Source organism: Amphiura filiformis, chromosome 7 (assembly GCF_039555335.1).
Source record: "Amphiura filiformis chromosome 7, Afil_fr2py, whole genome shotgun sequence".
NCBI lineage: Eukaryota > Metazoa > Echinodermata > Ophiuroidea > Amphilepidida > Amphiuridae > Amphiura > Amphiura filiformis.
Window position 1 is genome coordinate 5,967,770 of NC_092634.1, and position 25,421 is coordinate 5,993,190.

The following is a 25,421-nucleotide window of genomic DNA, read 5'->3' on the forward strand; positions in this document are numbered from 1 at the left end:
CAAAAAAATTGGGGTGAATTATTTGCAAAGCTCCATTCTGATTGGTGATTAAAGTGAAGATATCAATGTTAGATCGGCAGGTAGTGCTCAGGGAGTTAAAAAGTATATGGAATAAGTTTATGTAACCTTTAAGTGTACAGTTTAAGTAAGTAGGCCCTAACTTAAGTTTTTAAATGACCTTTAAATAACCCATAATTTGAATCAAATATTAACAAAAGGTACAACACCTTAACATTTGCAAAGTATTGTCAACCTTAATACCAGGCATGTATTAGAAGATGTAGACCAGACCATGGATTCATTTAACACAATTATGTCTTGCTTGCTTACCCCAAGTGTGCTTGGACTATTCCAGTTAAAATCCTTACACCCCCTATGGATGACCCGACATTAATCTCCCACACAGGGAGTGTGGATTTCAAATGGATTATCTGTATGGGTGATTCCATTTGAAGTCTAAACCTCCTGTGTGGGAGATTAAGGTCATGTTTTCTATCTGGGGTGTATGGATTTCATCTGGAATAGCCAATTTGTGCATGGCACAAAATACAGTAGCAAAACCTGCATGTTTTCTTTGTCACAGTCACAAAGACTTGGCACAAATCTAGAAGCATTTAGATAATAAGTTTGAGGTGAGGGAGGATACCTAAATTCAAGAATAAAAAGGTTTGCCTCTTTGCCGTTTTAAGTAATATTCTGCAGTGCATTTTCAGCACAACATATGTTTTCAAGGTTTTTATTTGTTTGTTTAATTTAAAACAAATTAATTAATAATTAATTTAATTTAACTAACTAAATTAATAAAAATTAATTGAATAAATTACTAAAAAAAATAATTAGTCCACAGGAAAAAAAATGCACAGGGGAAAATGAATGCAACTGATAGCATCAGTATTCCATAAGATGTAAGTAAATGAACCATAGGAGTTGCTCGTCCTTTGGAGGGGAGATAAAGCTGTCAGTACAGAGAGCTACAATATTTTGTGAATAGTTTTGACCCAATATGTCTATTATAGAACTAGAAATGTGCAGTTTGATTACTTTTGAAATGCTGGTTGACTGGTTCAGATTCAGTAGATTGTGATGTACTGAAGTTGACAGGATTTTTGTATGAGGCTGCAAAAAAACAACAACAAAAAACACGCAAAACATCCTGTCTTATGTGCCCGACCGACCCAAAATTTGTGTTTTTGGAGAATTTTTTTTAATTTGGATAAAATCATGTAAAATTGGCTGTTCTATGGCCAAAATTTTTTGAATTTAGAACATTTTCAAAATATGTTTGCAAAAAATCATTAAACTATTGCCAGATTTTTAAAGCTTTCGTTCATATTTTAGGGTAATTTTAGCTCCTTTTGAAGTAAAAACAGGTTTATTATTTTCATTGACTTAATAAAAAAGTATGTTTTTATCAACAGACAGCAGTGAGTGACTACAAAATGACTACTAGCACTTCTGGCAGACATTGCACAATTTTAGTCCGCCGGTTTTCATGTGGTAGTAGGTGTTATACCAGTGGGCAAAGTGCTCCAACAACAAAATCACCTCGCTTTGCCAAATTGGATGCAAAGATCGAGAAGATTCTTCCACTAAAACTGAAAGCTTTATGGAACCATGAAGCTGGTGAGTAACTGAATACTACATAATTATAAGAAAAGAATAAAATAACCAAGTGAATGAATTTTAATAATTAATATCAAAGCAAAATTATTATTTGGAAATAGGTTTTATAATGCACAGTAAACAAGTCTTGTTATATCTGATCCAGCTAATGCACTTACTTGTGCAAGTGCATTAAGACCTGCACTGGGGATACATCTAGCATTACTCATTATCAGGTGTTATCAAAGACAACAGTGTTTGCTGTAACATATTCAAGTGCATTTTATGGATCAGATAAAACAAGCCTTGTTTTACTGAGTTTACTCCACTGATCCTAATGAATTTGTTCAACCAGGTTTTATTAGTGGTCAAGATAAAGCAATCAATAAGGTGCTAGACTCTGGTATATAGGGGTGCATGTTCGAGCCCCGGCAGTTTCGTTAGTTTGCTTGAAATTCTCCTGGTAAGGCAAAAAAAAGGAAGATGTTTGCTTGCCCTCAACCGACCCACCCTAATTTTGGAAATCAGAAAAAAGGGTTTTTTCCCTATTTACTGTACAAAAGAATACCGACCCTATTTTTGGAAATTCCTGAAAAAGTTTTTTTTTTTTTTTTTTTTTTCAAATTTTCAAAGATGTAAACAAAATGTATTTTAGAGCTTGTGTTTAACATTTTAGTTGTTTTGTAATGTTAGTTGATTCATTTTGACACCAAAATTGTCTGATTTTTCATATTTTGAGCCTTAATTAATACAAACAGTAGAGTTTGCTAGTTATCAAAAAAAAAAAAAAAATCCAGACAGACCGACTCAAATGTTAAAATTCATTTGAGGGCAAGCAAACAATTTTTTTTTCTTGGCCTAGTCCTTGACATGAACTTCACTGCTATAATTGTTCCAAAAACTCAGGGAGCTATCCTGGCTGTAAAGCCAATTTTGATGAGAAAAATGGGGGATGAGGCTGCCGATCAGGTCAAGGACCTTAAATCAGTCATTTTAAAGCTAATGATATTGAGTTTTTTGTGGCTAGTAAATAACATAATATTTTAATTACTTCACAGGTTTGAAAACCATTTTCTTTTGGGCACCATCATGGAAATGGGTAAGTGAATGAATATAAATAACCCATTGCATCAAAATCCTCACCCATTTGGTATGAATCTCACACATTTTCGTACATTTGGGCACTTTTGGCAGTTTTGGGTAGTAAAATCCCAGGCGTTGTCAAAATAATAAATAGATTGTGAAAGCAATTCTTTTGTCCCTCGCATTACGTTTTTAGATTCTTGAGTGCCCTGGCAACAAAGATAATGGGTTAGTGATTAACCATTTTAGTCAGTAAACAATACCAGTGTGCCCCTATTTGACAATGTCTCATGCCAAATGTCGCACTCCCATAGAGTACATCCATGGTCAAGTTCATGTAATACAATTATTGATATGTATGTATTGTTTGCTACATTGCAGGTTTTGGTATTCGCAGGTCTTGCTGATTATGCTAGGCCTCCAGAAAACTCAGTCTTCAGCAATCCGGGGCACTAGCTGCAACTGGTACGTACTCTAGATATTAGACAAATTTAATTTAGTTCATTGAATTTGAGAATGTAACCTGATATATCGGACTTACAATATTAAATTCATAGTTTTTTTCTTAGTTCTGTAACTAAAATTTGGTACATTTCGGTAGAGACGTACGTGCGTACGAGGGGGTATCAAATAGTTTTAGAAATCGCCCAGAAGTGGAAGAGCTATATCAATGAAATTTTGTCAGTACAATCACTGGTCCTTATGTACACTATGGTGCAAAAATGGTCTCATAGTATTTTTACTTTTTTTTTACAGGAGCTATATGTCACTTCCTGCCTATGTAACCGCATAACCAGCAAAATGGAGAAAATTGAGGCATGCAGCATGATTAAGTTCCATTTTAAGGGTTACAGTGCCCAGAAAATGTGTGATGAAATAAAAATTCCTTTTCCAAAAAGCAACAGTGACATATCACAATCACCACCAAAGATAACTTTCATTTCATCATCAATTTTCTAGGCACTGCAACCCTTCAAAATCAGGATCTTAATAATGCTGCTTGCCTCAATTTTCTCAATCTTGCAGTTTATACGCAGTAACTGGGGCAGCAGGTTATTGGCATCTAGTGCCACCTGTAAAAAAAGTAAACATACCTTTGAGACCATTTTTGGACCATAATGTACATAAGGATTTGTGATTGCACTGACAAAATTTCATTGATATAGCTCTTTCACTTCTGGGCGATTTCTAAAACTTTTGATACCCCCTCGTATTTCGCCTCGCAGCAGTATCGAATCGTGTGTGTAAAGTTATAGGCCCTGAGTGTACATGCATGTGTACAGGGGCGGTTTGTGAGCACGCTTGCGGCGCAACCGCGAAAGAGCATTAATGTCACTACAAAACTTGACGTGAACCAAATTATATGAGGTCTACGCCCCCTTCCCCACAGAGATTTGGTTTAAAGAGGTGCGAGTTTTGATCCAATGTTATGCTACAACTACAAAAAGACTAATTTAACACAGAAAATACCACAAAATTGTTAATTAGAAGAGATGTGAAATAAGGTTGAAGACTGCTTTGGTTCACTGATATTGCATTTTTAGGCCATCTCAAACTAATATTACACTTGCACAATAAGTTCAGCCACCTGACCAAGGCCAATGTTCATTTTGATGAAATGGATCTGTTGAGGTTTTCAAATGCTATTGTCAATACACATTTTTCTCCATTAAAAACCCATTAGGTGAGCCAGATTGCCTACCCTATTTGTATCTATAATCATGCATAATCCTGAAAGTTGGATTACTCCCAATTCACAAGTCAGTTTATCCCCATCCCACCTCTTCCACCCCTGGTTGGTAGGCCTACACATATACCACTATATAGTGTGTCTATTCTCAAGTTGAGAGTAATGCCATGTTGGATTAGTAGTGGAAGATTCGAATCAGTACGTTTACGCAGTTGCGTCACCAGCATATGGACATTTCTCCTTTCCATGTGTGAGTATACCCCACATGCGTGGTTCAAATCTGCCACTGCAAAATCCAACATGGCATTACTCTCAACTTAAAACAAGACACTATACAGTTTGCCCTTTTTGAAGTACAAAGTAAAGTATGCTGTAAATTACGCAGTTTCTGCGCGCCATGATGTCAAAAGGAATTAAGACGCTGCTAGCCACACACAAATACATGAGCGTCTTAATACGCGACACATAATACGCTAACGCAAAATGAGGGTACCTTACTTAAGTTGACCAATATTGGCCACCAATGTATGTATACCAGATGGCCCTCAGATCCTTAAAACATTTACCACCTGTGCCTGAATAAAAACTAGATTTTGTTTTTGCTATTTTGTGTTTTCATACAGGTATCGTATGGTCTAGATATTCATTAGCCATAGTGCCAAAGAATTGGAATCTATTCAGCGTCAATGTCTTTGTGGGTTTCACAGGATGTATGCAACTCGTAAGGATCTCTCTGTAAGTAGACGCTCAGGGAATTAATAAGATTGGGAAGTGTCAGCTCTATATAAAAGTAATAAAACTATGGAAGCTGCCATTATAACCCTACCATCGCTTAGGCAATTAAAGCGCTGGCGTACAAACGCTTAAAGACGCCGCATAGATGTGCGAGCGAAACAGCTGCTTCAAAGTGTTGACGTCACTACCACATGAGGGTGGAAAAAGTTATAGTGAGGTTGATGTTTTTCACCAGTCACAGATCAAATCCTAATACACTGGAAGGTATACACCATTGAAAGTAGAATCAAAAAGTACTGACTCCATCATGTCAGTGTCGCTCATGGAGGCCACTTAAAGTTCCTCCAGAGTATTTCGCTTTGTACCCGTCAAACTCTGATTCAAAGCTCTTGACTGTTTGCATTATTTGTGTAACATGTTGTTTTAAAAACGTGTCCAAATGTCCAAGCTAAAAGATAGCGGATTTACCATAGCGTTACGTATGGTGCAATTTAGAATCGGTAATCTTTGAGTATCGGTATGATATCATTGGTATTCACATACATACAAGGGCAGTGTGTTGATCATCTTGCTGTGCAACTCCATTCATTCATTAATTTCATTCGGCTGCAAAGCAGGCGACTACAATGTACTACGATTTGGAAGCCAAGGTGGTAAAAAGTTGTTGAAGTCCCCTATCAGGTTTTGCACACACGATAAGTAGGATGTTCTTTGCCTTCCAGGTCTTCTTTTACCATGTAATCGGGTGTAGTGAGCATATCTTCTGCATGATTCATCTTCCTGCATCCTCAGGATATGTCCCAGGAATCGTAGTTGTCGTAATTTGACAGAATTGATAAGAGGCACAGTATTGGTGATGGTATAGATCCTTTCATTACTATAGCTAAAATAATAGTTTCTCGATCATGAGAGTATGAATGTATTGCGTGCACTGCGTAATGTCGCAAGTTTAGTGGAATGACATGATAGCACGATCGATTGTGCACGCGCAGGAAATGCAACGCTACTCAAAGCGTATGTGGTAGGCGTTGTACGCTGACGCAATTGTCATTGCGTGCCTATTGAGCTCTCATGATCGAGAAACTATTATTTTAGCTATAACATGATCAGTGCACTTTTTTCAGTTGCTTTGCAACTACATACAAGAATTAACTAAATTCACTACCAAGCTCAAAATGCAACAAAGTGTACACTGCTTGTGTACACAGGGGTCCAACAGATTTTGGAAAAGATACCATGATTTTTGAAATTGACTAAAGTCATGGAATTTTGAATTTGGTCATGGGAATGCCAGAAGATAGTAAAAAGTAACGGAAAGGTCGTAGAATTACAAAGAAAAAGCAGAAAATGATTTTTTGATCAACATTTTATTTTTTCACTATAGATATCACAGAGAATTGAGACTTCAAGAGCATGATGAAGACTTGGATCCTACAGCTGACAGTGGCATTTTCCTTCCACCCGATGTAGCACCCCAGCAACCATACTTTTAACTTTTACTTCATGCTGATGTAGCCACCTCAACTTATGTTGGTCGGTTCTTGAAACTAGGGTCATAGACTATGACATGTGTGTGTCATGCATTAATAGACTACTAATTCTATTTTAATACCTACATTGCTTGTCATATGAGTGACCATTGAGTAGGACTTATAGTAAGTGTATCGCTGAGTTTTGTGAACTGACCTCAAGATGTTGATGGTCCTGGGTGAGCCAACATCTACTCAAATAGAGGAGAAAGGTTTTCTGGAAGAGGTTCATTTGGATAGTTCAATGTTCAATTTGTAGCTAAAGTTCTATAAAACATATCCATGTACAATGTACTCACATTTTATGGAGATTTGACGTTTCGAAACCTACTCGTCTGGTTTCCTAGTCATGAGTGATGACTTGATCCAGCAACACTGGTAGTGTTTCTAGAAGATGTAGTGTTTCTAGAATAGTTCAGGATTAAATGGTTGTTCATTGCTTTGTCTCCCCTGCTGTATCAAGTCATCACTCATGAAGTTTCTGGCTCAAAATAAGCTAAGGTGTCATAAAAGTGTAACACACAATTATTTTTCCAGCTCTTTTCTTTTGGTCTCCAACCAGGTTTAAATTATAGTATGCACATATATCGTTCATAATACACTAAAAGAAAGATAAGTCATAGACCATTTACTTCACAAATTTAATTTTCTGGCCCTTGCGTACGTTATATTTGACAGACACAATTTTGATGATTTTCTGCAATCAAATAAAAATTTATAAAGTATTACATAAGGTATTTTGTGGTTATTTAGGTGTAGGACCTACAGCAACTGATTGTGGAAAAAATGTGTCCAAATATTACAATAAGGAGGATAAATTGTTATAAATAAAATATGTGTGTCTGTCAAGCCATAACATACGCAAGATGTCTGTCAAATGTAACATACAGAATATTAATTTGGCAAAAACAGTAGTTCAAGATGGGAAATTGAATAAAGATCACATGCAGTTTATAAATCACATGTTTTAAAACACTTTTATAAACTCTAAACTATCATCATAATGTGAACATCAAGTGATTTTTAATTTTTGTAAACATATTGCGTATGTTACTTTTGACAGACACATACAAATCTAGCGTATGTTACTTATGTACAAATGTTTGACAGACAACACTTAACAATGGATTGTGTCATCAAAAAGCTTCTCCTCACAAAGTGATAGTGCCACAAAGCTAGGTGGAGCTAAATGCTATGTCATGTAGCATAATTAGCTGTATCACCCTAGTTTAGCAGGAATTACAGCACCGTCTTGCGTATGTTATTATTTGACAGACATTTCAAGAAAATTTTTAAAATTGTTATATGTTCAAAAAAGATGGCAGCCACTTACCAATTGAATATAATATGGAGAAATGAAGTTATTTACAATAGATTTACCCTTTAGTTTATGCTTCAAGTCTTTGTTTATAAAAAACTGAGGGACTTCAAAATCAATCAAAAGTTTGACAGACAATAGTAACATACGCAAGGCAAACTTTTAAATCCTTTTTTTGTTCTGTTAACTTATAATTCATAATGCCTCTTTCTGTTTTTTTTTTTGATTGGTTTACTGCACCATTTTGGGAAACAGGTCACATGAATTTCTATAAGGATCCATAAAAAAAATTAAAAGCTGTTGAAAAAAGGCATCTCTTGGCATGTTACAAATAAAAGTGTAAAAATAGGCATTTTTACAGCTATTTTTATTTTTTTTATTATTTAGAGTGAAAGGATTTTACTTAAATTGTGTATGCTATGTCTTTACTACCTAAACTTGCCACTAAACTAGCAAATATTCCATTTCTATAATTATTATTTTAAAAAAAAGATGTCAAAATATATGGCTACAATATGACACCATAGCATATTTTGAGCCGACTAAGAAACCAGACAAATAGGTTTCGAAATGCCGAGTCCATAAAATGTGAGTACTTTGTACATGGATATGTTTTAAAGAACTTTAGCTACAAATAGAGGAGAAAAGTAAATTTTAAACACAAATGTCAAGATTCAGTAAGGTGCAGATCTACATGTATCATGTTTGTACTCTCCTTTCATGATTTTGACATCCTGAATTGTAACGCACAAAGTTTTTTAACAGTTTCTTCACAATTCTTAAGTCTTTTAAAACATGTGATACAGTAGAGAGATATTTATTTATTTATTTATTTATTTATTTATCATTATTATTAGATAACCTGTACTTTGATCAGCTCATAATCGGCGGGCCTTATAACATCACAGATTAATATCTATATATTTTATTTTGAGAATTGTCTTGTGACATCTTGCCAGAAGCATCACAAATTATTTATTGAAATCTGATACGTTGTCTATTTTCTTTAACAAGCACAATAGAGACCAGACAGGTCAACTATGACACTTTTAATGTAGATCTACTTTTCGGCATAGTGATAAAAGCCTAACATTACAATTCTCGCCGATTATGAGCTAATCAAACTGTATATTATAATATCATATACTAGGTGAGCAAAAACCTCTGAAAATTGTGTAGCATTTTAACCCGGGTTGTTCCAGGCTAGCCCAGGTCAGCACAGGCCCGGGAACCCGGGCCCGGGAATCCATGTTGACTAAGAATGGATTAATTTTTAGTGTGGAGAAACCCAGGCTCCCAAACCATATAGAAAAATCAGTTTGACACAGGTTTTTTTCTGGGTCAGACTTATTTTTCAGTCTGATGCCACTGTTTTTCCATGTGACTCAGGTTAGCCCAGGAAAACATGAGGGGGTAAGGCAACTTTGAGGGGCAAACAGTTAACGAAAATGATCAAAAAAGGTCTAAAAAGTACTCCAAAAGGCATAGAAATTTTTAAATATCAGGGCTGCCAGCATCTGGGGGAGGGCAAGACTTCTCACCGGAGAGCAGCTGATATAGATATGGCAGTGTGTATGACTGTGGGATTTGTGGTGTTATGAGTCTGATTGTGAGCATATACTCTGATCAGCTTGTAATACATTGTAGGTGGGACTCATAACATCGTGTATTGATATAGATAGATGGTGTGCACACAGCCGGAAGCAGCACCTACATGAACTTTGCTTTGCGTACGGTGTGACTGACGCGCGCTTGTGCAGTAACAAAAACTGAATAATTCTTGCCTATTGGGAGCTGATCTTAGTATAGGTGATGGTGTTTTGCATATTTTGTGTTGGAATTTTAGGGTTGTTCATGTACAGACAGGATAATTGTATTCAATGAATTATGTACTTATTATAGCTTGTGCAATGTATTTATTATTTCATAATGAGTGCTTTTTCAATATTTACCCTTAATTTATTTGTATATAATAATTGTTCCTGTCATTTGTGACATGATCAAGGGGAATGAGTCACATGTTGGAAATTTTCAATTAGAAGTTTTTTACATCATTTTCTGGCAGTTTACAAATGCTACATTTTGATGCAAGACCCATCAAAATCGAACATCTGGTTATCGAGTTATGAGCAATTTATCAATGGCTGAAAACAATATAAAACAAAAGAATTTGAACACTGTTTTTGCCAATATCTCAAAAACAATATTAGCGACATCCGACTCATTCTCCTTGATCATGTCACATTTTGTGTAAAAAATATGTAATTTGGCTTCAGGCCACAATGATATTTTTACTAAAATTGAATTGAGTTGAATTTGACCAGTGCAATGATGTCCCAGTATATAATGAAGGCTGACAACAATTGAGCACAAATACCCATGACGTCAATGCACCAGACAGTCGGCATCGCGTGTTGTGAGATAGCTGTTTTCATTAGTTTTATAGGGTCAATATGAGTTATTTTTAAATGAAGCCATGTGATTCGTAGTTGATAATTATTTTTCTAACATATAAGGCAAAATGTTGCGATTGCCGGAGACTTCCTTTAATTTTAAAAATTCTTCAATTTATATCATCATTTACATCACTTTTCTATGTACAAAATACTGAAGTGTAGAAAATCAATATTGAAACTCTTTGTTTCTTTATAAGTCTGGTGCTAACTTGGTAAGCAATATAGGGCTCATGTAAGCTGTTACGTATTCAATCAAATCTAACCTATCATGAGAAAGGACAGTGTGCAATATATGATTAGACATAGACCCCGTTTACACAGAGCCTGAAGTCGACTTTGAACTCGACTTCATTTGTGTGTAAACAGGGTTGCCATGCTTTGAACTCAACTTCAGAAGAAGACTTCAAATGATGACCCGGAGCAACATTTGTCGAATTCAAAGTCGACTTTAAACTCAACTTATGCAGTGTAAACGAACTCGTAATATGAAGTCAACTTCATAATAGTAATTTGAAGCATGAGCAAATGATGGCATAAAAGTCGAATTCACAATTTGTTTTGAATTCGACTACCGTGTAAACACCCCGTCAAGAAATAATTTATGCTAATCCTTAGTCACAATCTGAATTCGATGTCGCAGTTGAAGCCGGCTTCTCTCTGTGTAAACGGGGTCATAGTTAGAACTTTAATAATTAACAGCAAAAAATACAAAAGAGTGCAATCCAATATCAAATCAATCATGTTGATACACATTTGCATTATAATTTGCAGGCTTTGAGTTTTAAGGTGTGCGAGTGCAACACTTGTGGAGGGCTCGCCTAAGGTGCCCATCAGATATAAAATATCAGCTTATAAAATCTGCCAGACTTCTTCACAAGTGCAGTTTATAGCACACCTGGCAGATTGCCTTAAAATTTCAAAGAGTGCAATTTATTGCATGCCTGTCATATAGATGTAGAACAGTATGTGATGCAAGCCATCATAAGTTGTAACTGCAATAACAGAAAGAAAAAAACTGCAGCGTTCAATTGGGTGTTTTTTATTAGAACAATGCAAGAAGAAAAACACATGCAAACAACAGCATTGGTATCCTTTCAACATCTGATCGTAAATTATGTGTAGCTTGTTTTCGTTTTTTTTTCTTTCCCGTTTTTTTCCTGGTTTTAATGATTTTTGAATGCAAATATTACAACAAAAAAAGCAACACACAAAAAGCGGCCGCAAGAAAGCAATACGCACACTACTGGAAACAAGCTTGTTTCTTTTATTGGCCAAACTGCAATTTTTCTAAAACTGTAGTATTCCAATTTATGCAGTAATATTTTATGATCAGTTGTGTCAAGCATTTTAGATAAATCTAGGAAAATTCCAAGTGTGGTTTTGTTGTTTTATACCAGTTGGTAATCATATCTAAAAAGTCTAAATTGGACTATTCGTACACCCCTGTGGAAGACATGACCTTAACCTCCTACACAGCAGGTGTAGATTTCAAATGGAGTTGCCTATCCAGGTAACCTGATTTGAAATTCACACTCTTGTGAGAGATCAAGATCATGTCTTCCATAGGGTGTATGGATATCAACTGGAATAGCCCATTGCCAAGAATGTGGAGTGGTTTGATTTGAATCTGTATTGCTTATATTCAATATGTTGAAATTATTGATATAGTTGAACACATCAAGCATTAAACCTTTTGGATGGTAACCATGATAAGACCACCAGTCTATATTTTGAACACATGTCTGGGCATCTTTTTATATTTAAATTGGTATAACCTTTGCTGTTTTAAGCTCAGTTGGTACAACACCTGTAGACATTGTTAATTAAAAATGGATGTGAAAGGTAAGTACTACAATTTTATTTGCAGTTCTCATTCCCAATAGCATTGTGACCAACACTTTTGTTTTGGTCAAACTTACATTATGATTTTCCTTAATTTCTTACCATAACATACTAATATGCAAGGTTTTTGCATGTATACACTGTATGTTGATCCATTGGGCTATTCCATTTAAAATCCACACTACCCCTGTGGAAGATTTTGGAAATATCTTCTACAGGGGGAGTATTAATTTCGAATGGAATACACACATAGTAGTTCCATTTGAAACTCATCCACCCTCAGTAGACGATTGAGGTTGAATCTTTCTCAGAAAGTGTATGAAATTCAAATGGAGCTGCCTAATGTGCTCATTCCATTTGAAATTCATACTCCCCTTTGGAAGATATTTCCAAAATCTTCCACAGGGGTGGTGTGGATTTTAAATGGAACAGCCCATTTATCCAGATTGTTGAGATTAATTGTGACAGTTATGAAATATATTTGAAATTGCAGTTTAACATATAGTGTGATATTTTTGTATTTTTATATTCAAATAAAGTTTGGTTAGGCGATAAAAAAAAAAGCCCTGTTCTACAGACGGGTAGACCTTTTGGTAATTCCTGATTTTTTTTTTTTTTTAAACAAATGATTCGAAAAATTGCTAAAATTTGTAAATAAGTTGCAATTTTTTGCTACAATTTCAATCCACTAAAGGCTAAAAATGGCTTATTTTGCATGCATGCATACAGGCAAATTTATAAAAAATTCCAAAATGGAAAATATGGGTCGGCCCGTAGAACTGGGTTTTTTTTCGTCGCCTTATCAGTATTATAGAAACAATTGTAGATTACATTGTGTGCTTTTAATGTGTGAAGTATGCAGCATGTTATGCTATAGTGTAGGTTTGTAGAAATGTAGTGACTTATTACTATAATAAAGAATCGCATAGAGTGTTCTACCTATAGACCTGTAAAATACCAACACTGAAAAAGGTACCTTTAAATGAGGAAAAATCTCTGTGTGAAAACCAGTGTTGCTGAAGTCTTCTCTTTTCAGAGCCCTGCTGACATTTTGTCAAAAAATACTTGGAGACTTGGTTCAAATATATAGAAAACAGAAATGCACTTCAGGGCTGTGCACCAGGGAAGGCTATGTTTCCAAACAGCATGCCAAGAAACAGCTTGCTTCCTCTCAGATCGCAGTTCCCTGGACCCACTTCTTCATCGTAGAAGGTTCTGCTTTCAGTTCCAAAAATTTTAGTACTCTTTTATTCCCAGTCATACTCCTGATCAGTAGTCACCTCTCCAGCACATGCCCCATTTTGGTGAACCCAATTTTCAAACCTGAAATGGTCTAAATATAAGATGCGAGTGTAGTGATCAAGAAAATTTGCATATAATTATTTTGTACTGTTTTTCACTATTCCTCCTTAGAGCATAATTTGTAAAAGTTTCCCAAAAGTGCCAAAATTGTTTGTTTGTTGGGTTAATGTCTTCATCCAAGGCGAAAACAGCATGCCTTGCTCAAAATTTACCAAATGTGTATCTACATAAAATATATATGTATGAGGACTATTTTTCTAATCTGTTCAAAATAGCCCTCATAAAAGTATTTTGAGGGTAGTGCTGATAGGATCAACCCACTTGTTGCCTTCCTTAGTTTCCTAAGATGCAAGTAATTTTAACAGAGTGCTGAATGAATTGTAGCAACTAAAAGTGTGGTTAAGAGCTCAAACCTCTTTTGAATGAGTTTCTAAATAAATTACCAATGGTTTCATAGAGTGTTGAATGAATTGCAACATAAGGGCTAATAACCATGATAACTTGATCTTTTGAATGTGTTCCATAATTTCCTAAAAACCCTAATAATTTTCATAACTTGCATAGAGTGTTGAATGATTTGGAACATTTAAAATGGTAAGTATTGCTATGAGCTCAACCCTGTTGTAAAAATGTTCCTCAATTTCCTTAATAATTTAACATAAAATATTAAATGAATTGTAATAGCTAAACCACCATAGGCAATATCACTGAATTATTATTATTATTATCAATATTAAAATTATTGGCAGTGAAGGACAAGCCTATAAATAGTTATTGGTTATTTTTTTCATATGAACAAAATTTGCAAACAGGTGTTCATAAATATAAAGCTCCATTGAATTGGATGTTGATACAAGTATCCATATGGACAAACATTGACTAAAATGCAACATTGGGCTATTCCATTTAAAACCCACACTACCCTATGGAAGATTTAATTAAAGTCTTCCACAGAGGGAGTATGAGTTTTGAATAGAATAGAAAATTGGGTAACTTCCATTTGAAATACTCAACTCCAGCTGTGGAAGATGTAGGTAAAGCCATAATAAAGGGAGAGTATGAGTTTCAAAATGATTAACCCTCACCAATTACATTTGAAAAACATACTCCTCCTGTGGAAGATAGATCCAAAATCTTCGATAGGGGTAGTGTGGATTTCAACCGGAATAGCCTTGCCATATGTTCATTGTTGTTTTTGGTCTTATCACTTGTTAGCACACCCATTTCGTTTACAAAAATGTAAAAATCTTGATTTTTGATGATTGTTTAGATTTTCTGTAAATAGATTCACTGATAGTGAGTGGCAGTACATATTTTACATTTTTTTCAACATATATTTTGTTCTCATTTGCAGGTGGTGATTTCCATCTCAATCCTTTACCATGGCAACCAGCAGACAAGTGTCATTAGTAGTCCGTCGGTTTCTATGGGGTCAACGAAACTATTCAACAGGTGATATTAAAACTGCTACAACTAAAGTTTCCAGATTTGCTGAAATAGATGCAAGGATAGAAAAGGCTCTGCCGCCAAAAATAAAAGCCTTATGGAATCATCCTGCAGGTTAGTTTCATTTTTACTCATTATTCCAGACAGTTATTACTGATTTAAGTTGATCATTTTTGGTCAATAATAACAAAATTGATATTGTGGCTGTAACAGACTACCATATTCATTCTCACTAAGCACCACCAGTAAGTCATCTTTAATGGGGGCTTATTTTTTTCATTGTACAAAATACTCAAGCCAGGCTAAACCCTTTCATAACAAGTGTGTCTAAAATAAAAATCATATATGGAATTAAGAGAAGATACATCATGGCTACCATAGATTGTAATTTTGGTGAGCGATGCTCACTTTTATGCAATCAAATACTAGTACAAGCTTATAATCTTCAATTATTTCTGGTGAAATATGCACAAATAGCCATTGAAGTTTGGTAGGTAAAGTTTCCCAGTTGTAGTGCCTTCTAAATGTGCCACAAACCAGAAACCAGGGGCCCTGGAGAGTGCACCTCGACCAGCGGCCATTGTTTGTATTGTCTCCGGGTAACTTCCAGATTTTTTAGAAATCCTTAATCACACCCCTGATTTAGATCAAGAAACTCTTGATCTAATCTCAGCTGCCACTGATGAGGGAGGTGTAACATTTGTATTCATGTTGTAAAACCTAAATGTCTCTTTTTCCTCCTTTATTACAGGATTAAAAACTATTCATTTCTGGGCTCCATCATGGAAATGGGTAAGCTTAATAATTACATTGTAATAGAGATCATCTGGATATTAGATCAAACTATTCATTTCTGGGCTCCATCATGGAAATGGGTAAGCTTAATAATTACATTGTAATAGAGATCATCTGGATATTAGATCAAACTATTCATTTCTGGGCTCCATCATGGAAATGGGTAAGCTTAATAATTACATTGTAATAGAGATCATCTGGATATTAGATCAAACTATTCATTTCTGGGCTCCATCATGGAAATGGGTAAGCTTAATAATTACATTGTAATAGAGATCATCTGGTTATTAGATCAAACTATTCATTTCTGGGCTCCATCATGGAAATGGGTAAGCTTAATAATTACATTGTAATAGAGATCATCTGGTTATTAGATCAAACTATTCATTTCTGGGCTCCATCATGGAAATGGGTAAGCTTAATAATTACATTGTAATAGAGATCATCTGGATATTAGATCAAACTATTCATTTCTGGGCTCCATCATGGAAATGGGTAAGCTTAATAATTACATTGTAATAGAGATCATCTGGTTATTAGATCAAACTATTCATTTCTGGGCTCCATCATGGAAATGGGTAAGCTTAATAATTACATTGTAATAGAGATCATCTGGATATTAGATCAAACTATTCATTTCTGGGCTCCATCATGGAAATGGGTAAGCTTAATAATTACATTGTAATAGAGATCATCTGGATATTAGATCAAACTATTCATTTCTGGGCTCCATCATGGAAATGGGTAAGCTTAATAATTACATTGTAATAGAGATCATCTGGTTATTAGATCAAACTATTCATTTCTGGGCTCCATCATGGAAATGGGTAAGCTTAATAATTACATTGTAATAGAGATCATCTGGTTATTAGATCAAACTATTCATTTCTGGGCTCCATCATGGAAATGGGTAAGCTTAATAATTACATTGTAATAGAGATCATCTGGTTATTAGATCAAACTATTCATTTCTGGGCTCCATCATGGAAATGGGTAAGCTTAATAATTACATTGTAATAGAGATCATCTGGATATTAGATCAAACTATTCATTTCTGGGCTCCATCATGGAAATGGGTAAGCTTAATAATTACATTGTAATAGAGATCATCTGGTTATTAGATCAAACTATTCATTTCTGGGCTCCATCATGGAAATGGGTAAGCTTAATAATTACATTGTAATAGAGATCATCTGGATATTAGATCAAACTATTCATTTCTGGGCTCCATCATGGAAATGGGTAAGCTTAATAATTACATTGTAATAGAGATCATCTGGATATTAGATCAAACTATTCATTTCTGGGCTCCATCATGGAAATGGGTAAGCTTAATAATTACATTGTAATAGAGATCATCTGGTTATTAGATCAAACTATTCATTTCTGGGCTCCATCATGGAAATGGGTAAGCTTAATAATTACATCGTAATAGAGATCATCTGGATATTAGATCAAAATTAATAAGTAGATAGGCTCTCTCAACAGGAGATCATAATATGCTATATTATCATTCAGTAGACATGAATAACGACATTTCATTGGTTAATAGCCAAATAATATAATTTCGTATTATTCAGTGTTCATAAATTACCGTACAATATATAGCCGTATTATTCAGCTCTTTACCAGTACCGGCAATTAGCGATCTGCATACTCGCATTGTATTGTACACTGTGCTGTTCGCGTATGCGGTAGAGACGGCAATTACGCGCTACCTCGGCGTCGCGTGCTAAGTGTAACGCCACGCGTTGGCTATGGGCGCTGTATTACATGGCCTAGCCATTGATGTAGTTGCATGACAGAAAACTGTAAAGCATGCATGGAAGAGTTTGGAGTAGGCCTATAAGTTGATCATTTTATGATTGTGGTATTATTTAATTATTTATTTATTTATTTTATTTATTTGTGTTAAATTCATGTCTACTGAATGATAAATTCGTTACCCCCTGTCTGTTCATATGCAATACGAAAAATATCACTGGTTTTGAGGTCGTATCACACTCGGCCTGCGGCATCGTGTGATATTTGTATACTAATGCAATGCAGAGAAGTTTTTTGTTCTAAAAATGATATAAGCCAACTAAATAAGTACAGTTGAGTTAAAGTTGTAGAAAATATGTATAGTCATGCCATAGAATTCCATCTACAAGCATGTGTGCCTCTAAATGAGCGTTTTTTTGACAAAAGAGAAGAAAGTCATACACCCTCCACAAAAGCATTATTTGTAGTTTGAGCAGCTATATTAATGATACAGACGGCTGTACAAACATGTATTATTATAAGACCAATCTATTGTAATGTTTTTGTGGAGGGTGTCTGCCAACAAAAACAAAACCTTGTTTAGAGGTATATGCTTTTAAATGGAATTCTATTGTACATTGTGTATTTCTTTTAAAATAGCTACAATTCTACATCCTTAGTTTTGACTGGCTAATTTGTATTAAGTTGTTCAAGATACATTACTGCATACTATCTTTTATCTTATAGTGTTTAGTATTTGCTGGAATGGCAGATTACACAAGACCAGCTGAGAAGCTGAGTTGGCGTCAATCCGCTGCATTAGCAGCTACAGGTTAGTTAGTACAAAACTTATTCAATAGAAAAAAACCAGCCGTCAGCTTTAGGCACACAATTGGGCTACTTGGCGATATAGCCGCTGCTCAAAAAAACATGCTGCTACTTGCCTAACATTGGGCTACTTTTGCAAGTGTTAGGCTGCAGCAGTAATTTGATGTATTTCCCTTTCAATTAGGCAAATTATAAAGATTTTGAGTCTCTAAAGCTCCAAATTGCAATAACAATTGATTTTGAGACCATTTATTGATCCGTCAGTAAACTTTACATAAGTACCAGAAGTTTTTAGTCAAGTGCTTTACCACCCTAGCTATTGGGTAGTTTACGTTCGAAATTCTGGTAAAAATGCCCAGTACCAGATATTTGGGATATTTTGGAATCCTAAAAATTTGACTCCATGGGAGTCATTCACCGCAGCCTATTGGCACTGACAAGTTGTGGCAACACTGAAACCAGTAAACACCCAAAGGGAACACACTGACCTGGTGGTTAAATGATCAATCTCATGATCACAAGGTCATGAGTTCGAGTCACATCACAGTATGGCTGGCATTTTCGGTCGGGTATTCGGGTACCCGCCGAGATTACATTACCCGGGCAGGAAATACCCTGCCCGGGTACCCGAAATTTTAAGTTTTTTATTTTTTCGGTTTTGTAGTGTCCCCGGACCTAGACCTAACGCTAGGATCATTCATAGTTGACCTAAAAAAAATAAAATAAAAAAAATTTCAAGATGTTTTTGTATTTTAATATGAAAATTGATATTTTGTATTCATGTCATACTCTATTAATGATTTCAAAATGCATTCAAATTCAATGCATTTTGAAATCATTAATAGAGTATGACATGAATACAAATGATCAATTTTCATATTAAAAATACAAAACATCTTGAAATTTTTTTTTTTTTTTTTAGGTCAACCATGAATGATCCTAGCATTTAGGTCTAGGTCCACCGATACTAAAACCGAAAAAAAAAAAAAAAATTTTTTTTTTTTTTTTTTTTTTTTTTTTAGGTCAACCATGAATGATCCTAGCATTTAGGTTAGGTTTAATTTTTTTTTTTTTTTTTTTTTTTTGCAATTTGGTGCCGGTTTACCCGCCCAAAAACGCACTGGTACCCGGTACAAAATTACCGAAAATGCCAGGCCTACATCACAGCCAACATGTTGTGTCCTTGGGCAAGGCAGTGAATCCTGTTTGTGTCAATCCACCCAGGTGTACAATAGTGAGCTGTTAGGAGTAGTCATACTGGTGCCATTCAGGGATTGAGTTATAAGGCGTGTGAGTGCGATTGCACACCATCGCACACCTTAAATTGCCTATTTGAGCACTCAGTTCATTAACTTCTTACCGAGTGCCTGTTATTTTCAAAACTCATCTCCTGGCTATTGTTGTTGGTAGCCACATGGCGACATATCCTAGTAGCAGCGGAATAAATGTAAAGAGCTTTGAACAAATTGAAAAGATAATGGATTATATATTTTAAATGATATTATTGATTTATTTTGGATGATATGATTTATAGTTGCCCCAAATGATTAGTCTATCAGTCTTCAGTCTTCAGTGGTTATACTCCTCTTACAGTCTTGTAGACTAAACTAGGAGTGGTGGTGGCCAATGACCTATCAGCCGGTGCGGTGAAACTCAAGGTGCCACAAACGAAATCACGAAGTGCCATAAAGTGGAGAAGTATATACAAGGTGCTGGTGCTGGTGCTACAATAGATTGGTTTAAAGACATCTGAGGCTGGGCGGTGGACGAGATCCCTGATGACTGGGAGTACTGTCGACGGAACACTGAAATTGATGGTGCATTCACTGCAGAAGCAGGAAGTTTATTCCAGATCCTTATCGCCCTTGGGTGGAATGAATAGCCGTATGCATCAAGACGGACCCTTAGCAGTACACTCAACCGAGCTGAGTGAGGAACCTTCTACATTCATCTTAAACCCTCTGCAATGCAGGTCATTGTAATATACATGTAGTGATGTGTATCATGTATAAGTCGAGTTGATAAGTTGTGTAAATATGCCAAATATGGTATGTAAAGCCACCCATCACCATAGGAAGTAACATCTAGATGTGCTCATACTGTGCTTGCCCATTAAACCATTACTTACAATGTACTGGCATTAATTTATTACTATAACTTCATCTGCAATAAAATGATCTTCACAAAACTTCAGGAAATGTGAAATTGTTTTTTAATGTTTGCTTTTTCAGGTATTATATGGTCTCGCTACTCGATGGTGGTTGTACCCAAGAATTGGAATCTGTTTAGTGTCAACGTGTTTTTAGCATTGACGGGGGTAATGCAATTATCAAGAATTTTTTTGTAAGTAGCCATTTAGTTTTGCTGCTGCTTTTCTCATGGGAAGATAGTGTACACCAGCATTGGGTTAGTCCAGGTCCTTAGTCTTATTCCTTAGTCTACACATAACAACAATCAAAAGGGAACAAAATAAAATATGGTGATGTACATCAGAAAAAATGCTTCTTTCATTCAGTTAGTTTTAAAAGAACTTTTAAACTGTTAGAGATGTACTTCATTTAACTTGAATCGGTAGGGTGTTCCAGATAGAGACGTGGTGAAGCAGTTGAAAAAGCCCTGTCCCCCAAGCATGTTTTGAAGAAGGTACGCAAAGAAGTAAAGTAATTTTTGAAGACATAATGACCTTAATCTTCCACAAAGAGAGTGTGAATTTAAAATTGGGTTACCTGAATGGGTGACTCCATTTGAAATTTACTCAAAGGGGGCATATAGATTTCAACTGGAATATCCCATTTTTGGCCATGCACCCAGGAAATCAGTGATCCTAGTGTTTGCATGTATATTTGCTTTTTTAGATCTAAATTTCTATATTTGTGCCTTTGCCAAAAAGTATTGATGGGTACATTTGTACTTCTCTCCTGAGCATGACAATCCAACGTGGTATATTTCCCATGAGGTTACGCACTATACTTTGATTATTAAACCTTGAGTTTGGTAGCGACTTTGTTGTATTTTGCTGGTAGCATTATCAAATTGTTTGTGCTAACATAGTTGTGCCAAATGTATATACACTCTCATATAAGGGTGGTTTGTCAGTATAGGCTAGTGGCACAACTACATGAAAGTACTGTCACCATACCAACCTCTAGGTGAAAACTTAGGTATAGGTGGGCTACAGTGTGTCTCATTAAGTTGAGAGTAACGCCATGTTGGATTTCACAGTGAATCAGTGCATTTTTGCGGTTGTTTCGCCCATAGACATACCACCTAGACCTATGAGTGCCCATACCTTACCACAGCAGGAGGTGAAGCCCTGTATCCAAGGTGATTTTGACGGATTGACGGGGTTACTAGGTGTGGAGAAATATTGCATACATGTCTGATGCGCCTGTTTGCGTGATTACTGCACCGTTATCGCCCGCATAAAACATGTTCTGTAGACGCGAACATGTCTACTTGTTTGCGTCCAGGTTGTGTCCTTGTCAAAAGTGTTGCTATGCAGTGTTGACCTCACTACGCGAAGCAAAGTCAGTTGTCTAGGTACTTGTTTGTCTGGGGTTTCGCCAGCGTACATACAAATCCCCCTTCTATGTTCCCTCCACAGGATTAGGTTAGCGTGTGCGATTCGAATCTGCTACCATGAAATCCAATATGGTGTTATGCCTTAACGGGAGATGTACTGAATCCAGACTCACCCACGCTGACCTCTTTGGTAGCTACACGGATGGAAGGTTAAAAAGACTAATTACTAGCACTGAAGAAAAGATATTATTATGAAAGACAGCGATAAAAAGAATTTATTGTGTCTGACGTCATCTGTCAATCAAACTCGAGCATGGTTTGTTTACAAGATTCGTGAAAATGACTTGCTGAACGCGGCGGTATTGTTAATTTTGCACCTTTAAACATTCAAAACCAATCTCAAAAGTTAAGCCTTTATAGTAGGAAACTTTCTTTCGCGAAGGCACCATGTCAACAATGCCTAGAAAACTTGCTTTTTGCCTTGTAAAAGTTTTTGCCATTTTATGCTATTCCTTTTCTCCGATCGGCACCAGATAAATCGGCTTTCCTTTTATGCGCTATTAACCTGTGTAAACCAATCAAGGATCGTAATTGACAGTGACATCAGACGTGATTGTTTTTATCGCTGTCTTTCATTATAGCATTTAAAATTGCCAACATGCTAGGGATATATTATTTGAATGGTAGAGCACTTAACTTGCAATTGTCAGGGGTCACTTATTCAAATCCTAAATTGCTATTGACAAGCTATACTAATGTTAAATTTTCACTTTTCATATATTTGTTTTCCCCAGATATAACAAAAGTTTAGAGAAATCAAAAGAGGATGAAAGCCCAGAACCTATTATGGGTCCCAGGATAGGAGATGATAAAGATGATGGTGTCAACTTTGGACCACCAGTAGTCACAGACCCTGGAGAAGGATTTGGGCCTCCTGGAACTGGTCCCCCAAGTACAAAATAATGTGTTTGTACAGTATGAGGGTTTAGAGCAAGAAGACCCTATCTGCAATAGCTGCCATATAGACATATTTACCATTTCTGCATTCTATATTATACACATCTAAATAATGACACCTGGCAGCTATTGCTGATAGGGCATTGGGCTATTCCATTTAATATCCACACTCCCCCTGTGGAAGATTTAGCTAATGTCTTCCTCGAAGGGAGTATGAGTTTCAAATAGGATAAACAATTGGGTAACTTCCATTTGAAATACTCACTCCAGTTGTGGAAGATATATGTAAAGGCATAATACATGGGGAGTATGGCTTTCAAAATGATTAACCCTGACCAATTTACATTTGAAAAACCTACTCCCCTTGACTTACTTGACTTATCTGCTCAGGCCGGTGTGGCCCTTTGCACTCTGCCAAGTAAGCCTCCTCCACTCAGTTCTGTTTGTTGCTTGTGTCTTTGCTTCATGTGGGGTCATTCCCAAGTCCCTCTGAATTTGGTCCTTCCATCTGGTTGGTGGACGACCTGGTGGTCTACTCCCCTTATGGAATATATTTCCAAAATCTTCCACAGAGGTAGTGTAGATTTCAACTGGAATAGCCCATTCTGGTCCTAAACCCTTGATTAGATCTGAATTAAACTATTTTGCATCTTTTTGTTCATACCAAAGTAAAGCCTCGATTTTCATAATTATATTTGTACAGACTGTATATGCATCCCTCAGAATTGATAGTATTACACAGCATATTAATTATTATTATGTGTGCAACCAAAATACCTTGCAACTTTTTGGAAAAGTGCTATTTAATTCTACAAGTAATGAATCGTGCTATTACATTTGCCTTGGAAATCTAATATTTATATTAAAATCATGAGCAATTGTTAAAAATCAATACAAGGCACAACTGTGTGAAGAGGCTTTAGTAATTGGTATGATTATTTATGTCAGGATTCCCAGTGGTACAAATATCTTTTGTTTAGTTTCTTTAAAGTACCCAGATGATTGTATACTATAAAATAAAAAAATATCATCACCACACATCACCATGTTCACAACACACATGTCACCATGTTCACAGCACTCACACGTGTTGCAACACTACAGCGAGTATAATCGAGACAGCCACAGATCATGGAAGATTTTACTTGAAGAAGAATTTGTGACAATTCTGTTTAGAAGAGATTAAGGATAACACAGATCTGTATAAAAAAGACCTAGAATACAAGCAGAGTGTGAAAGAACTATACTCTCGAAAAGTATCAGTTCCAATACTTGAATCTTATGGCTCCGACCGGGAGTTCCAAGAAGTGCTGTGTATGTGTCGTCGCAGATATAATACTTCTGCAGTAATCCTGCAAATTCCAAAATTGCCCACTTTGCCTAAGTTGATCAGTAGACTGCTGCCCTCATTCTTCAACCTTCTGGATTGACAACTGAGAAAAGTACATGGAAAAAAAGTGACAGACTTTTGTAACCACTTTCTGGTTGCACAGAGACTGCGCAGTTGTGTCCCAAATGACCTTTTGACAGAGTTTGTTGTTTTTAGAACGTCAGAGCATGATCTTGTCACAACGGCATGGTACATCGATGCGGTACACAGACGCCACTAGTCAGTCGCACAATGGGGCAACCAAAGTGGCATCGAATATTTTCAGAAGGCCGACACGATATGGACTACAAGTTATTCAGTCGTCACTATACGAAGCAAAACAAGAGTACATGCGCAGTGTAGACGACTGATGCAATTAGTCTAGTAACTTCAGTACTTGCGTACTTGTGTACCATATTTTTCATTTATCAGTGTGTTTTTGCAAAAAAATGCTGAATTGCTTTTAAAATTTCCAATCACTGCCTTCTAGCAAGCTGGAACTATTTATTGTTTGCTAACCACGATTATTAATGTGCAACATGGTGTTGAGTTAAAATACTATACTGGGAATTCCAATTGAATGAACACAGCTTTCAACTGCGATCATATATCGCGTATTTCAAACTACAATGTGATGCACAACCTTGGATACAATGATTAAAATTCTAACCAATCACAAGTGAGTTAGCATAGCCGGATTTTCTTCTGCGTCATGCATGCGCGAGTGTTCATCACACATGTACGCGGATGGTTGTGACATTGTTGTGCAGCTGTGTTCATTTTAATTAAAATTCCCTATATAGAAATGAATAATACTAAATGTCATGAAAATGTATTATTCTGCAAGTTTTTAAAACTAAAAAATATGATAAAAATTTCACCTGTATAGATCTGCTTTAAGCTTAAAGACAAAGGGACTTTCAGAGATCCGGCAAGTCCAAGCTACACAATTCCCCACACATCCATTTTATGCAATTGTCAGAGGGGACAAATCTTAATTATATATGCAAATCCAAAATGGAGGACGCAATTTCAAAGACAGATGTAATCTTTCAGTTTGCTTCATATTTTGTTGATATTATCTGAAAAAGAAAATGTTTACGGGTACTTTTCCTGATTTTATCAACCATTTTTAAGCGACCTTGGTCCTTGACATATCTCTGAAAGGCCATTTAAAATGTGCAATAACCTTGTGGTTGAATCC

The 25,421-nt window shown here is 35.9% G+C and overlaps 1 protein-coding gene and 1 pseudogene across 1 annotated transcript in view; both read left to right on the plus strand.

Annotated features, from left to right (window-relative positions):
• Window positions 1-24,596, plus strand: part of LOC140156672 (mitochondrial pyruvate carrier 2-like) — a 40,965-nt gene extending 16,369 nt beyond the window's left edge. Inside the window, exons 2-6 of the mRNA XM_072179610.1 lie at window positions 14,912-15,117; window positions 15,755-15,795; window positions 18,289-18,373; window positions 20,601-20,712; window positions 22,686-24,596. Coding sequence (XP_072035711.1) covers window positions 14,940-15,117; window positions 15,755-15,795; window positions 18,289-18,373; window positions 20,601-20,712; window positions 22,686-22,854 — 585 coding nt within the window. The 5' untranslated portion in view covers window positions 14,912-14,939 and the 3' untranslated portion in view covers window positions 22,855-24,596. The remainder of the gene's footprint in view (window positions 1-14,911; window positions 15,118-15,754; window positions 15,796-18,288; window positions 18,374-20,600; window positions 20,713-22,685) is intronic.
• LOC140156583 (mitochondrial pyruvate carrier 2-like) lies at window positions 1,440-7,097 on the plus strand (annotated as a pseudogene).
• Window positions 24,597-25,421: the final 825 nt, after the last annotated feature.